The sequence below is a fragment of the Crinia signifera genome, chromosome 11, assembly GCF_055691185.1.
Source record: "Crinia signifera chromosome 11, ASM5569118v1, whole genome shotgun sequence".
NCBI classification, from domain to species: domain Eukaryota; kingdom Metazoa; phylum Chordata; class Amphibia; order Anura; family Myobatrachidae; genus Crinia; species Crinia signifera.
Genome location: NC_139227.1, coordinates 112,543,144 through 112,560,061, shown reverse-complemented (window position 1 = coordinate 112,560,061; position 16,918 = coordinate 112,543,144). Strand labels below are relative to the sequence as shown.

At 43.6% G+C, this 16,918-nt stretch overlaps 2 protein-coding genes across 7 annotated transcripts in view; one reads left to right on the top strand and one right to left on the bottom strand.

Moving 5' to 3' along the window:
* The window catches only part of IMMP1L (inner mitochondrial membrane peptidase subunit 1), a 37,883-nt gene extending 22,345 nt beyond the window's left edge, over window positions 1–15,538 (top strand). For 5 of the 6 annotated variants that reach the window (XM_083164261.1, XM_083164263.1, XM_083164262.1 and 2 more), the window contains exons 4-6: window positions 2,464–2,590; window positions 14,923–15,033; window positions 15,337–15,538. In XM_083164261.1, coding sequence (XP_083020387.1) covers window positions 2,464–2,590; window positions 14,923–15,033; window positions 15,337–15,405 — 307 coding nt within the window. In that variant the 3' untranslated portion in view covers window positions 15,406–15,538. Of the gene's footprint in view, window positions 1–2,463; window positions 2,591–2,672; window positions 3,502–14,922; window positions 15,034–15,336 lie in introns of those variants that run through there. The other variant, XM_083164266.1, reaches the window with a different exon arrangement.
* The window catches only part of DNAJC24 (DnaJ heat shock protein family (Hsp40) member C24), a 37,610-nt gene continuing 33,658 nt past the window's right edge, over window positions 12,967–16,918 (bottom strand). Inside the window, exon 4 of the mRNA XM_083164267.1 lies at window positions 12,967–16,501. Coding sequence (XP_083020393.1) covers window positions 16,368–16,501 — 134 coding nt within the window. The 3' untranslated portion in view covers window positions 12,967–16,367. The remainder of the gene's footprint in view (window positions 16,502–16,918) is intronic.

Genomic DNA, 16,918 nt, shown 5'->3' with positions numbered 1-16,918 from the left:
AATGTAATTAGGGTACCTGCATCCCAAATGGGGGATATTACACGCAACCATTTGTTTTTTGGAGGAACCTTAAATTGGCAGTGGAAGTGGGTTGTGAGTTTTTATGAAGTCCGGTAAAGACAGGGATGGTCAAACCAGTCCTCAAGATCTACCAACCGTTCATGTTTTCCAGCCCACCTGTGGATCTGTAGAATGTGACAGTTAGTAATGACTGCACTTGTGCACCAGCTAGGTGGTCTGGGGAATGTGACCTGTTAGTAGATCTCGAAGACTGGTTTGGCCAGCATTCCTCCAGCTTTGCCCGTGTTTTGTAGAAGAGATGTATGTCTGAATCATCTGCCCCTAATAAAGAGAACCTAAGTTGACCTACTGCCAGTGGTGGTAAGATGTTAACTAGCCAACCACCATGGATTCATAGTTCCTGTACTCTTGAAGCCTAAGTAGTGGTCCTTCTAAGTCACCCAAAGAGTAGTTCCTATCTTTGGCTGTGCTCATTGGATCCTCCTCATTTGTGTCTGGCCTGGGAAGATGGACATTGTGACCTCCGTGTTGTCCTTATTCAGATTGTTTAGTAAAATGTTCTACTATGGGAGAGTGGCCTTTCTGTCATGGACTGTACCGGTAACCAGTGTACTGATGCACAGTCTTACTCAATGACTCAAGTTTGGTATGTGATTATTGTGGCCCAATGTGAAGTAAGCAAACTGCTGTGGAAATTAATAAAAAACACTTTCTGACAGAACTGTCCCTAAATCCCAGATTTTGCAGGTTCTTTTGCAGCCTGCCCCCCCCCCCCCTTCACACCACAGATTAAAAACCCTCCCTTTATGTCTATGCTCTACCTGTCTGTCTGGTTTTGGGTAACAGATTTGAAAAGAGGATAAAAGAAGTCGAGAGAAGAATCTGCTTCAGCTTCTTTCAGGGTTGAAAAGTCAGTGACCAAGGATGTGGGGAAGAGAGACCTAATGTATGACCACGTTCAGCATTGTGTTGTGTCAAGCTGAGGACTCGCTGACATTCAACGAATGGCCGATTTTATCATGAGCGTCAGTGTGTGCGCTCCCTGATAGCGCTTTGGTCCTGCAGGACAGTTGATGGTGATTTTATCATGAGCGTCAGTGTGTGCGCTCCTCTGATAGCGCTTTGGTCCTGCAGGACAGTTGATGGTGATTTTATCATGAGCGTCAGTGTGTGCGCTCCTCTGATATACCACCCACCCCACCTAGTCCTATTGTTTTTCGGGGGTACAATTTGGGAAACCCCTCCAGGTATAGATCAGGCAGATCCCTAGTAGGAGCGCCACGTTACTCTACCCAAACCATAAAGAGATAGCTCCTCTGATAGCGCTTTGGTCCTGCAGGACAGATGATGGGCGATTTTTTTATATCTTTTTTTTTTATATATTTGCCAATCTATTGGGCCATCTGGCTGTGCGTACCCTTAAATTTGCTCAGGGACCGCCGGTGATTGACCTTTGAACTTGGCGGGCACTTTTAAATGTCCACCCAGTTGTGATGCCGGGCATGACACATCGGGCGGGCAACTGGGTTGTATGCACTCACAAATCGTCAGATCGGTTGGCCGAGTGTGTACCCACCATCCACGTCAGAACAGGGGGCTGAAAATAAAATTGGTTATGGTATATATGATCTACAATGTCTAGGTCTGCAGTTATGTGGTCGACGTTGTCCAAAGGTCGACATGCAAAGGGTCATTCGCCACACTATTATATTCTCCCTCCACGCCGTTGTGGATGGCAGAGTATGAAATACCACATGTCGACCTTTTGGCTGTTGACCTTTGGACCCTTTCAACCTTTTCATTGTAGATCTTTAGACCCTGTCAACATTTTGACTGTTGCCCAATAGTGTCATGAATCCTGATACCAATAAAGTTTTGTCTCAGTTTTTCTTTGTCCGTTTGTTTTGTCGTTTACAAATCTCGATTTCTCCTTTCACAAGGGCTCGCTCCTAATTCCTGCAATCCGCTCCCTAATCATCCACGGTGATCATGTATCATTTTAAGTTTCTATTTTTTTTTTTGCTAGAAAAAAAGCCCATTCCTATCATTTCTGCCCCCACACTTCTGCAAACCAGTTCCTTTTATTCCCCCCCCCCTCCCTAATCTTCGTCTGTTGCGGGCAGCTGGCATTCTGTGTCCCCAGCTAGTAGTATGGGGGAGCTCGGTCCCAGCTGAGTTGACATCGCTACCGTTGGCTCGATCTGCTTTGGTTACTGCTTCACTGGAGCATTGCAGGACTTGTACAAGCTTTGGCACTCAATCAGGAGGCCAGGTGCAAGATCTTATATTTATACTATATTCCTATGGATTTATCTCTTACACATTGCACCATAAGCTTGCTGCAGTTTAGAGGTGGATCTGGTTGTTTTGTGTCCATGTCCATATTGCTCATTTTGTTATTTTGCCTTGGCTAGCGTTCTTATTTCGGTTTTCTCATTCCAGGGGCGATGTTATAATTGCAAAAAGTCCGAACAAACCAAAAATTAACATCTGCAAGAGGGTAATTGGATTGGAAGGTGACAAAGTCTGTACCAGCGCTCCATCTGACCTCATCAAGAGACACGCTTATGTAAGTGTGGCCCGTTGTCTGGCTCCACTCTTTATTCCACGCAAATACAGTTAACGGGTGTTTTTAAAATTTGTTTATTTAGGTCTTTAGAACATATTGTGGGCAGCAGCTGATTGGTTTCGTAGAGTCATTTCTAGGACCTGTTTTGTCTTTATTTCCAATTTCTGTCAGAAGAGTTTGATTGGTCATTGGAAAGGGTGTTTGGCAGTCTGTATTGTAAGCGCTGTACTATTGTACAGATTGACAGGCCAGTGTCACACGTATTGAAGGCACAGGCAGAAGGAACGCTACTATCTGATTACATAAGGGCTATTGTCGCTCTACTATAGATTTAAATAAAGTCCAGACAGCAGGATGGCATTTCCATTGTGCGATTCACACACTGATATGTGTATGTTGTGTTGTCTTTTTTTTTTCCCTTCAAATGATGCTGGTTTTGTTTGTTTGTGTGTGTGTATGTGTGTGATCGCTCGCTCTCTCTATCTCTCTATCTCTCTATCTATCTATCTATCTATCTATATATATATATATATATATATATACATATACATATACATTACACATGTGATTGTATTAGTTTCTAACAATGACCTACAGATGCAGCTGCGCGCTGTGGCGTGTCGCAGCTTGCAGTATAAGGCAGCTGGGCGTGATGCCTAATGGTGCCCACACACGCACCAATTTCAGTGCTATGCGATTTTGGCTGTACAATGGTTCTTTACAATTTTTCTGCCAGAATTAAGCATGACCCGATGCGATGGTTATTTTGCTGTCTGCGATGCGATGCTGTGCGATTTAAGCACATTTTTTCACTTGCTTTTTCTGACCTTTATTTTGTTCTAGTTCACATGTTTTAAACCTGCAATAAAGTTGTTGATAACAATTTGTATGTTGAAAAAAAGTAGTCTGAGGTACTTTATTTCCCCCCCCCCCCCCCCCCCCAAAAAAAAAGAAAGCATCGTATAGCATCGGCTCGTATGCCTGTATAATGCTGAGCCCGATGCTATGCGATAATGTCCAAAAAAGCATCGCGTCGCACACGCCGCCCGAAAACACCCCGATAATTGTACGCACGATGCGTTTTGTACTTTAAAAGTACAAAACGCGTTCTATAATCGGTGCATGTGTGGGGTGCATTAGTTCCGTGCGACTGTTATGACGAGTGTGGCTACATCTGTACGTCTTGCAATATATCACGACGGGCCGTTTCTTTGAGAGAACTTATTAGCTGCGGTACATAAGGTAATTAGTAAATGACATTCCATGCAAAACTGAGCTTTCTGCACGCAAATCCCTGGACCCTAAAGTCTGATAAACTAGGATATTCCACAAGTCCCCCCAGTGCCATGCAAAATGGAGGATGAACCAAAGTGGTCTTTAGGTTTGGTGACGTTTTATCCTCTGAGCACCTGCTGCCACCGGTAGCGTTCAGTTGCCAGGGGAGCAGTAGCGGGGACCTGGGTGGTACAACAGTTGGGACGGTCAGAAGTCCGGAATGCCAGGCCCGATAGAGGTAAGGGGTTTATAAAGAAGGTGTAGACGTTTGCCGACAAATAAACGGTATACGGCCGTTAGGTCAACTCTGTTAAGGTCGACCACTGAAGGGTAACGTATGAAAAAGGTCAACAGGATTGAAACAAGCATTTTATCGACAATGGGAAGGTCAACATGAGTTTTTCAATTCGGGTCAAAAATAGTGAAAAACTCATGTCAACCTTTTCACTGTCGGCCTTCCCATTGTCACCATAATGTTTGTGTCGATATTTTGACCCTGTCAACCTGAGCCATGTTGACCTTTTTCACGTGTCGTCCGAACCCCTGTTGACCATCTGCATGTCGACTCAATGACCCAAATAAACACTGACTGGGGAGGGGTTGGGGGTATGAGCTTTTGTTTGATTTGTACGATACCTGCCACAGGAACATAAAGTGTCTGTTGTGTAATATAGAACAAAGTGGTAAAAGCCACCGTAGAAGGGATTTAAATGAAGTATATATATTTTTATTGGTCCCATGGTATTACCTACTACAGACCTATTTGCTAATGTCCCTTAATACGGCTCGCGGGCTGCAGATAAGGAACGTTTTGTCCACTTGTGAGTGATAAAGGACGGCAATACGTCTGCTTTCCTCAGCAACGCTTCCGTCACAATCAATAACCGCGTTGCCGAGCGTAGGCAGCAAATCTGTTTGCTCTTGGCTGCTAAGTGAAGGTTACCTCGGAGCTGCGATCTCTTCCGATCTGGAGATCACATCACCCTGAAGATAAATGCCTGATTTATGCTGCACACTTCAGGACACAGCGTTGTTATTGCAGCTAATATAGGAGCAAAGTCCACAGAAAGGTGAAAGCTTATTGTGTGGGCCTCAGAGTCAGGAACTAATGGTTTCCATCACCGTTTGTAGTAGGGTTTATCTATTACAATTAATATGAAGCCGTCAGCTTGGGAACCGTTCATCTTGTCTACTGACCCAAAATTCACAGAAACCTCTGAAGGCGTCAAAGTTTGGTGGCATCATGGACGTCGGCAATGCCAGTAGTACCCTGGCTAAATATTGGGGCAGCGGACACAACGGATGCCTCTACTGCACAATCCACCTGTTGGCTTCAGACAGCCACACAAGCCCAGGAACTGTAATGTCCGGTCCTTGTATCAGACTAAAATATCCGTGTGGGTGGCTGCTAGCCTGTTATGTATCCGCCGCTATTTTATCATCAAACGGGACCCCGTTACTAATAAGCACAGAAAATAAATAACCATTATCAATCCTGCAAATTCAGACCTGATACTTGGTAAATACATGGATACAAAATAGGACACCGAACCGAGCAAAAAAACAATGGGCCTTATTTTGGTTCATTCTTTCTGACAAAATCCTTCTTAGATGGACAAAACCATGTGCACTGCAGGGGGGCAGATGTAACGTGCAGAGAGAATTGGATTTGGGTGAGTAATTTTGTTTCTGTGCAGGGAAAATACTGGCTGCTTTATTTTTACACTGCAATATAGATCTCACTTTGAAGTAAAACCCCACCCAAATCTAATTCTCTCTGCACATGTTACATCTGCCCCACCTGCAGTGCACATGGTTTTGTCCATCTAAGAAGGATTTTGTCAGAAAGAATGAACCAAAATAAGGCCCAATGTGAATACCGCCACTGTACATACGAAGAGACAGGAGAAATACTAATGTTGGCTTAAAAGGTTAAAAAAAAAGTATAAAAATAGAATAAAAGATTTAAAATAAAATTAAACCTATCCCAGATAGTTAGTGTGACATAAGTAGATTATAAAGTGAGTGCAGTGAATAAGAACAGTGTAAGAATGTATGGAGACAAGTGTGGTTTTTTTTGTGGTGTTCAATCACACTAGGCCTTAAGAGTTTGAGATGGGGTAAATATGTGAGGTCCCCTGCAAATATAGGTAGTATTGATATGATGTCAGTCAGGAATCAAGGGTGTGCTACCACGGACAAGTAATCACAGAAAGATTGGGGAAAGGGTATAGTTTGTCACGTTAGTGGTGCACCTACAGAGAAAAAAAGTTACTACGCAATAAAATTTACCTTTTATTAGGTTATTTTAAAACTGCGAAAATATGACGAACTACATATAACATTCAACAAAGTGAAGACCGTGCATATTAAAAGATCTTTTAATATGCACGGTCTTCACTTTGTTGAATGTTATATGTAGTTCGTCATATTTTCGCAGTTTTAAAATAACCTAATAAAAGGTAAATTTTATTGCGTAGTAACTTTTTTTCTCTGTAGGTGCACCACTAACGTGACAAACTATACCCTTTCCCCAATCTTTCTAAGAATGTATGTAAATGACAAGTATAAATATGGAAACGAAAGTGAGAATATAAATGCAGGGTTTGTATAAAAAGTAATGAGACCTATTTTTTCTGACGCGACTGTATGTCACAGCGCACATGATCCAAGCGGGTTCGATGGAGGGGGGAGTCAGCTTCAACACGCACTGAGCGTCAGCCGCCTACGAGCTTCCATGCAATTCATATCGTGGTTTTAGTGGACCCCTGTCCCTATGCTCGGTTGAAGCTTAAAAATGCAACATTCTGTCAAACAACGCAATTAAATTCTGTGTGGGACTTGGAAAATCAGCTATGGAGATGTTGGCCATTATCCTGAAAGTTCATTGCCACCAATTGGAAGCTCATGACGATGCACCAAGCCACACCTTCGTATTCAATGACTTCCTGGCCCGGAACGGCATCGCAACGCTTCCCCATTATAGTCCCGATCTGGCCCCAACTGACTTTTTCCTGTTCCCCCAAGTGAAGACAGCCCTCAAAGGACACCGCCATGGGAACGTAGCAGAGGTCAAAGCGGCTTTAACAAGCTGCTTGAAGATCGTTTCGGAAAAGGACTTCCAGGGCGGCTTCCAAGCATTGGCAACTCATTGCCAGGAGTGTGTCGATGCACAAGGGTCTTATTTTGAAAAAATGTTAATTGTTTGTAGCGATATCTTCAATAAATATTTTATAAAAAAACCTGTACACTTCCAAATCAATGTAACCATAAATGAATGGATCAATAAATCCGATAGCTATCTAAATGGGGTTTGGTTCATTAGATTGACAGGATAAACCTCCATAAGGTCGACATGGGAAAAAGGTTAATAGAAGCAAAAGATCATCATGAAAATGGTCGCCAGGAAGGTATTGGATTTTTTGTAAGGTTTGGAGTTCGATTGACGATGGGATGTTGTCCAATCAGATCCTATCTCCAGACGGAGCCGTTCTCTTCATTGCCAGCACCTGCAAACCATTCGCCATGGCCTACTAGCTTCTTAGACGCTTGGGCGCCCCATTCCTGGGAATGGCCACACAACCGTGTTTTGTAACGCCTGCGCATACACGTTCACCGGCGTGCCCGCCGACCGATAAGAGAGTCAGGTGCGCTGGCAGCAATGAAGGGAACTCCATCTGTATTATCTTGCAGCAAGCACTAAATAAATAAGAAGCCAAATCTAATTGGTTGCTATGGGCAACATCCCATCTTCAATAGAACTCCCATCTTAGTAAATTTACCCCTTAGTGTCCTGTGTTCACTCGCCATGCTTCAGGTAAGGGCATATTACCATTCCCAAAGTACGTTCTAAAAAAAATAAAATAAAAACGTTGACCATTGTCATATCGACCTCTTGACCATATTGACCAATAGTGGTCATCCTATTAACTGTCAATCTTTTTATTGTTTCCCTAAAGCTCAGACTCCATCTAAATGCATTTTATTGCTAAGGTGCGGGTTCTCATACACAAAGACGGATGGAATGAAGAATCCGAGGACTCAGAGCTTTAAACAATTTGGATATATTGGGGGAATTTACTGATGTGTATTCTATTTCACATGTGACGTTGCTATTGGCAACCAATCAGAATGTACTTATTTATTTAGCACCCTCTAGAGCAGTGTTTTTCAGCCACTGTGCCGTGGTACACTAGTGGGCCTTGAGCTGTTGACAAGTGTGTTCCCAGATCTGGAGATGCCCAAACCAGATTACAGCCACCACCAGTTCAACTGTTATTTACTGGTCTCTTCTTTTCATGTAAAGGGCCAATGTGTTTTATTTTTGTTACCTGTGGGGACCAGTGTCAATGTTTTTTTTTTATATATGAGCCAATAGGTTTGTTTTTTCCTGTGGGGGCCAATGTGTTTTGCCCTGTGGGGATCTCATGGTGTGCCTTGGCCATTTTAAAATCTTATTTATTGTGCCGCAAGGGAAAAATGTTGAAAATCACTGCTCTAGAAGGTAGTAGACAGGATCTGATTGGTTGCCTATAGCAACATCACATGTGAAGTAGAATACACATCTTAGTAAATTCCCCCCATTATGTCCCAACAGAAACACATTGTTTCAAAAGTTTTCTCCCTTTACAAGTGTCGCCGCCGAAGGTTCAATTTAACATCTCGGCTTTGTATTGTGGCATCCAGCAGACGCGCAGCTGGTGTAATTAGATCCTGCGCCCTGTGTGATCTCAGAGAGGTGGACACGGATATCGAACTTTATACCGTTACCTTTTCGTGCTTTGAAAATGTACAATGGTCATGGATCGGTCAGGTGACTTTCTAAACAGCCTGCTGAGAACCCAATCAAATCAGTACAATTCATTACAGCCTGTGGATGTCATTTGCTACTGTCCTCTTTCATCATATTCCATTTTAATCAAGAACGGTAGCACCTGCGGTTTAGCCACAAAGGCAGCTTTTGTGAAATGAAGACCCGCAGGCGACCAAGCAATTACATTTGTTGCCTGTCCCTAAGTGGGAATTGCTTAAATAGTGCTCAGTAGGGATAGTTAAGTAGAAAAGATTTACTTGTATTATCTTTGGGACAGATGAAGTTGTTCAGCAACCGTCCTGTAACCTGTCTGCAGTGTCCCCCAATCCTGCCCCGGAAGTGCGGGCATTGGTAGGGTCATTCTGTAACCTGCCTGTATATAAAGAAACAACCCAACTACATTAAGAAAGTTGAACCTCATACCCCTTTCACATCAGCCAAAATTCCTGGGTTGGCGTTGGGAACAACCCGGGTCTAGTGCTGGTGTGAAGTGTCCCAGGCCAAAATCCCGGGACCAATGATTTTTTGGAGTTGGTCCCTGCATTTCTGGTGTGAAAGGGGTATTAGTAGCTTATTCAGTAATCGGTACTTATGTAATATCTGGGCTCCCGTTTTTCTTATGAGACCACATCCCCTCGCGGGGCTTGCTGCGCTCACCACGCTTCGGGCACGGTGGCTCGCTGCGCTCGCCACACTATATAAAATCAACTCCATGCGTAGTTGGATAGTAGGGGTATGAAAAAATGGGGTGCATTTAACATGAGAGCCCAGATAATACATAAGTACCCAGTAATTTATCAAACACGGGGGAATTCAATTTGATGCGCTAATTTACCAAGCTGCTAATAGATCCCCAGGGGAAGGGGGGGGGGCTATGCAATTTGCCCCAAAGCCAGCACTTATTAGGGATTTTGTTTTGGAACCTTGATAAGTGCTTATTTTTCGTATCCCGGATTATATGTGTATTCGCATGAAAACAGGATTATTATTTTTCATTTGAATTACCCGGATAAAGTCCCATTTTTGCTGCACAAACACATGTGCGTGTACAGTTGGATTCCCCCCACAGCCTGTAGTATAGCAGTTAGTACAGGCCTGGCCAAACTGTGGCTCTCCAGCTGTTGTGAAACTACACATCCCAGCATGCCTTGCCAAAGTTTTAGCATTCCCTAGCAGGGTTGCCTACCCTCCTGGAATGGCCGGGAAATCGGGTCCCCCACCCAGCCCCCCGGAAAGGTGGGCAACCCTCCCCGATCCGGATACCGGCGGCAAACGCCACCCACCCCCCCCCCCCCACCCTGAATCTCCCTGTACGGTTTCTTGGGGGGAGGGGCTAAAGATGCAAAGGGGGTGAGGAGACTTTAAAAGTAGGCAACCCTGCCTAATAGCAAAATTGTGGCAAGGCATGATGGGACTTGTAGTTTCACAACAGCTGGAGTGCCATAGTTTGGCCATGCCTGATCGGAGCTGATTGGTTGGCAATTTCTCTCCCCAACGATTAGTAAACAGACCCCTTAGTCTGTTTTAAGCCTCACATGACGAATGAAGCGAGTGTGGCCCTTTTTGTTCCCCCTCCTCCTCTCATTTTAATAAATACTCCATGCTCCTACAGAAACACTTGATGCCCAAGGTGTACCTGGATGGTGAACCTTGTGCAGGTACAGGTCTTCCAGGTCAGAGATATGGCAATTTTCCCAATGCTTTTGCAAAGTGGAAATACTTGGCAAACTTCTGCTCCTCGGTCAGGGCTGCCACCAGCAATTGTAGGGCGCAGTACAAATGAAATAGGGTCCGCCATATATTTCAGCCACAACATTCATCCGCCCGCCCTTCCACCACCCCATTATAAACCCACCTGTCACAATGCTACCCTTTACCCTAGAACAAAGCCCCCTGCACCACACAACAGAATCTCTCTCCTGCACCTCACATTACACCGTCTCACCATATATGGTCATTTGTACTGTGTGGTGTGGAGGTTCTGATGTGTGCTGGCTAATCCCCTGGATGGCGGCCTTTCCCTCAGCTGTTAGCCGCATACACATGGGGCGGCTGAGTCTCCATGCTGAGCGATGTAGCGCAGATCACTCGGCACACATATGATGCACCAGCGATGTGTGCTGAGCGATCTGGGACGGCCAGTATTCTTTGGTGAGAGAACACTGGCAATGGCTAGATTTATATTGCATGCAGTATATATCTAGTCAGGTGATGGTGACGTGCAAGACCGAGCCTCACCGTAGCTGGGGACCTACACATGAAGCAATCTTGTCACATCGCCCCGTGTCCGTGCAATCTTGTCACATCGCCCCGTGTGTATGCCCCAATACTGTGTTAAAGCTGTGTGCTTTGGAGGAAATGTAGGTGCACCTGTGCAATCACCAACCAATGACACTATAGGTCGGATGTATTGATGAGTCCAATGGCAGTGCGGAATGCCAGCTAAAGTCTGAGTTTTTTTTTTAGTTTTTTTTTTTTTTAAAGGAGCAGTCATTTAAAACTATGCCTTGTAAATGATTGTCCCTTTTAAAAAACGTCCAAGTTTGGCCGGCATCACCCACAGCCGCCAGACTCGCCCCGCAATACATCCGGCCCTCTCAAACACAGCTGCATTAATATCCTTAAATGAGCACAAATTTCCAGTTTCAGATTTGCTCCTTTCCAAGGGCTGAAGTGTGCACGGTGTAGCACAGTGGTCAGCAGTAAACACAGGCCCTTAACGATAACACCTACACTTGTCAACTTTATGGCTTCATTATAAGTCAACAGATCACTGGACCAAATAAAATACGTTCTTAAATCTTTAATCATTTTGAATTGCAACAAACGTTTTACTGATGGTCATTATACCGACACACATTGACCGACAGTCAAAATACCGACATGGTGAAAATACTGACATTCATTATGCCGGCATGTTCAATTGACCGAGATAATCAAAATGCCGACACGTGTTTCTGTGGATTTTTGGAGTGTCTGTCGCTCGCCATCCTTTGATTCCTATTATACTTTACCATCCCAGTGGGCAAAGAGGGAGAATATAATAGTGCCCAAAGGATGACGAGCGCAGTGAGTCAGACAAGGGGACGCAATACACTTAGATGGTGTCCATGTCGACCGAAGTGGACATAGACACCCCAGAAAGCAATAGGAACACGTTTTGGCATGTTAAATGTTGGTATTTCGACTGTTGGTCAATTGAACATGTCGGCATAATGAATGTTGGCATATTGACTGTGTCGGTCAATGGGTGTCGGCGGTAAACTATCAATAAATTGACTGCTATCCCACAATATATGAAAGTTTAAAAAATTGCATTGCAATGTTGATACAAAAGTTCCAGCAAGTGAGCCGCATGTTGGCACAGGGCTGGGGTTAGAATGAGCTCCCAACTTTCTGCTTTATTCAAAATAAAAATGTCTTTATTGTACAAAATGTAACGGCTACATTAATAAAAAAATATATGAAACTGGTATATAAATGCCATTGTATCAACACAGAACTTGCTTAAGAACCAGGATGAATCTTGGATGCTGAAGACTCGGGGTCAAGTGCCCTCTAAACACCAGGCAAAATTTGGTGCAGCGCCAGTACAAACGCACACTGCGGGAGGCGTTTGTCGCCCCTCTTTGTAATAAACGAATGACGGCTGGAATCTTCTAACAAGTGTTCATATTTTGTTTGGCAGTGAGAACAATTAAATAGGATGGAACCTTTCTGTACGCGGAGAAATCCCAGGCTCACTCCCTAGATCACACACTCTAATTTAGCAACCGTAGAGAGCCCTTCCTTGGACGACTTGACGGACATGATGGCAACGTGTTGTGGATTCCCGTGTGCGCACAGACTGAACTGTGATCTTAATTAGAAGTTTGACAAGCCCACTCCAATAAAATGATGAGATTATGTGTAATTGTTGTCACAACCCATTACCATTTAGCTAATCATGAGTCCACTAACAGGTCTGGCCTTGGTTGTGGCCTCAGGATGTTGGTGATTATCTGCCCTCTTCATGCTGTTACTGGGACATAAGAGCAGATTTTCATTCAGCATCCTAATGACCTCTTTGAAGCCTATTAAATTAATGACCTAACCGATCCTGCTGTAGTTTTTGTATCATCTCGTAATTGTTGGTCTTCCACATCCTGGTGAGACCATTAATAACAAATATCTCCTGGAACCTACGGGTGATCTAACCCTTGGCTACTGTATGAAGATGCACCATCATGTTTGGGTAGAAGGGCTGGACTCTGTGCAGGGGCATTTATTGTGTGTGTGTTGGGGGGGGGGGGGGGGGTGTGTCAGTGATGTCATAGCACCCAATGAAATGCCTAAGCCAGTGGTTCCCAAACTGTGCGCCTAGGCTCCCTGGGGTGCCTCGGAGCACTTGCAGGGGTGCCTCAGGTTGGTGGTCCAGAACCAATAAAAATTATTTATGGCCAATAAGATAGGCAAAATAAGTGCTCATGGCTTCCAATTATAGAATATGTGGGTAAACAGAAGTGAATCATGTTCCTCACCACATAACTGGATCTAAGGCTTCAATTTAATCACAATTTATTTAATTTAATATTTTTTCTGAAACTCTCAGTAACAAACTTTTGGCCTAGGGGCGCCTTGAAAAATATTATGATAAATTAGGGTGCCGTGATTCAAAAAGTTTGGGAACCACTGGCCTAAGCTGATCTTTATGCCGAAGACACCAGCCCAGGAATTTCAGTCTGGCCATCTATGGAAGTCTACCACCTTATATGGGTATGAGCCATAGGGTCGACTGTATGAGGGTTGACCACTACAGCATTTAGGTTGAAACATGAAATAGGTCGGAAGGTTGACACAGGCATTAGGTGTACACTGGAAAAGCCAAAAGGTCGAAATGATTTTTTCACAATTTTTTGTTTTTGTATTTGACGTAAGTCAACATGGACACAGTATCTGTGTACTGCATCCCATTGCTTGGCTCTCTGCACTCGCCATACTTCAGGCACACTATTCGATTCTCCCTCCGCGCCCTAGTGGATGGTAGGGTATGGAAATGCCGCCTGTTCTGGAATAAAAAACGAAAAAACTCACGTTGACTGTCTACCTAACGCTTGTGTTGACTGTGGTAACTGAATAAATGGGCAGGATAGCATAGAGTTATAGCTAGCAGTGGCACTTGCTAAGATTACACTTGGTTTTGCATCGACCTGTCTCTAGTAATGGTTTTCTGTTACCTAGAAGACTGCAAACCATTCACTCAGCCCCTGAATAAACGCCTCATCCTCTAATGTCATATTTCCATGCTGATCAGCAAAAAATGTCATGGAAACAATACTCCTAGTTATAGTAATGAATACCTCTGAATATCAGTGATGAGCCAACCCTTCCCCTCACAGGATGTACAGCACATACATATTTGCTCGTGAATATGTTAAAAATGTAGCTTTTTATTTATTTTTACAGATTTTTTTATATTTTACAGTCTAACAGGTTTCTTATGAATGTGCATTAGAGTCTTTATTTGCTCCTTTAACCCTTTGAGTGCCAACTTCTCTGTAAGAGATGTGCAAAATATCTTCAAAATTCAAATGAAAAATGTTGTGTAAAAAAAATTATGATGAACAAAAATGTTTGTTTGCCAATTTTCACACCTATTTTGACAAATTCACTTGGGGCTTGAAAAGGCAAAGGGGGGTATGGAATCGTGGATCCCTTCTGTCGACCCCTCCCGACAGCCATGATCTTGGCCCATTTGCTTTTGCCCGACAGAAAATAGTCAGGCGGGATTCAACGTCCTGCCTACCGAAAGGGGGTGTGTCAATGTAAACGGCTGTGGATTGTCGATCTGCCGCCGGGATCGCGACAATTCACGGGCATTATTAGTAGAATGGGCCCGACCGCTTCTAAAGTTTCTTCCGTGATCCCTCTTCAATGCTGTCGGTAAAGACGGGCGGAAGATTGCACCCACCCACCCCTTCCTGACAATGTTTACCTCCCCGTGCTGTTGATCTGTTACAACTACATGCCGCCTGTCTGGTGATGCTGTCCTGCCGATGCAGTTTGTCATCATACAGGAAGTGCGTTGTTCATTGTGAACACGCCAGGAGCAAGCTGGTGATGAATGTATAACTTACGGAACCCCCATCAAAAAAGTCAACGCTCAGTTTTGTCTAGAAATATATTAATATTTAGAGCTCATACAATAGTTGGAAGAGAACGTAATATTTTGAATATCATTAAGAATAATTATTTTTCCTTACAGGTACCCAAGGGTCATGTTTGGTTAGAAGGGGACAATTTAAAAAACTCCACAGATTCCAGAAGTTATGGTCCAGTACCCTACGCCCTAATCAGAGGACGGGTTTATTTTAGGGTAATTTCAAATCTTATTACACCAGAATGATTTTTGTTTGTTTTTTACTTTTGTTTTTTTTACTAGTGTCGAGGTTCAGTTTTCCGTATTGTTACTGGAGGAAAAGGCTCTATGTTTTTTTTAGGAGTCGATTACTTAGAGTGGAGGCAGCCACAATACGGGCTGATTCTATATTGATTATTATCGATAACATATGCATTATTGACTAGTCCTAACAATGGAACTTTGTTAATAAATAAATACATCTTCCCACTGGCTGTCTTATGTACCCTCATGTGTCCATCTCTCGGTTACATCTTTCAGATCTGGCCTCTGCAATCCTTTGGCGCCCTACAGGACAGTCCGAATAAACGTGTTTTACAAGATAACTGACAACGGATGATGCTTTTCTTTTTCGTAGATTTTTTTGTTAATTTAATTTTTGAAATTTTAATTTTTGAAATTATATTTTACTTATTTAAAAAGCATGTAGTTAAATTTCTAATAAAATTACATTAATTTTGAATATTGTGTCATCAGTTTTTGTGTAATTATTGGTGTTTTCTAAGGAATAATTCAGGGAAGAACACTAATGTCACCGTCACCTGTATGTGTACGCAGCGGCTGACTTCTCGGATCTGCATGGGATCACTTGCATGAACATTGGGCCATCGGACGACAGAGTATCCCTCGAATAACACAAGATGCCCAGAAAAATAACGCAGTCTGGGCCAGTGAAACAGAGTTAGTAGACGCAAACACTTGCAGCGGCGCAACCAGGTAGCTGGCCCGACATGCCGGTGATTTGTAAAACACCCCTTATCACTGTTCCCAAATATCAGCAGAGGGTCAATCACGTTGCGGCTTTCAGGGCACTGCAAGCGACGCCGCAGGACCAGTTCTGCTAATGCAGAAGGCTCGCTGAGTATATGCAGATCTGGTCCCGCTCTGTGCGACCCCCTGCACGTCAGCAGATCCAAAACAAAGATATTCGAAATAACCGTAAGCCAGTAGAGAAGTTGATCCAGTCTACGCAGTAAGCCACATAACAGATTATGGCGGTCGATTCTGGTTGGCCATTTGCAAAGGAGGCCTGCGCATGGTATACAATGTGCGTGCGCAGACCCAATAACATTCGCTATTTAGCGAAGAGATCAGACTCCACCCCTATAGCCCGTCTCCGCTCTGCAATTGGCTGCAATCAGGTGTTCTCCTTCGTTGCCCTGCAATCTCCCTAACTTGGCAGTATACAGAGGTTTTCTTATTTTGTTTTTAATAATGACAGAATGACTATAATACAGTATATACAGATATAACAGACACCAATGTCCGCAGTCCATTCTTCTATCCCATGGTCACCGCTCTCCGTGTACAACTTCTATAATCAATGAGCAGGAATTGCAGTTTACTAAAGATGTCTGTTCCAAGTCCCCTTCGCCTAGGATATAATGTCCACCACAACGGCACAGGAACGAGTAATGTTCTTCATCTGGTATGGAATAAATGTGAACGTTTAATACATTGTATATACAGCACTTTACATATAAGACTGTAAGCTGGCGAGCAGGGCCCTCCTACCTCGGTATCAGTCTGTTACTACCCAGTTTGTTTTATCACTGTTGTCTCCAATTGTAAAACACAACGGAATCTGCTGCGCTATATAAGACACTGTAACAGAATCTGCTGCGCTATATAATACACTGCAATGGAATCTGCTGCGCTATATAACACGCTGTAACGGAATCTGCTGCGCTATATAAGACACTGTAACGGAATCTGCTGCGCTATATAAGACGCTGTAACGGAATCTGCTGCGCTATATAAGACATTGTAACGGAATCTTCTGCGCTATATAAGACATTGTAACGGAATCTTTTGCGCTATATAATACACTAACGGAATCTGC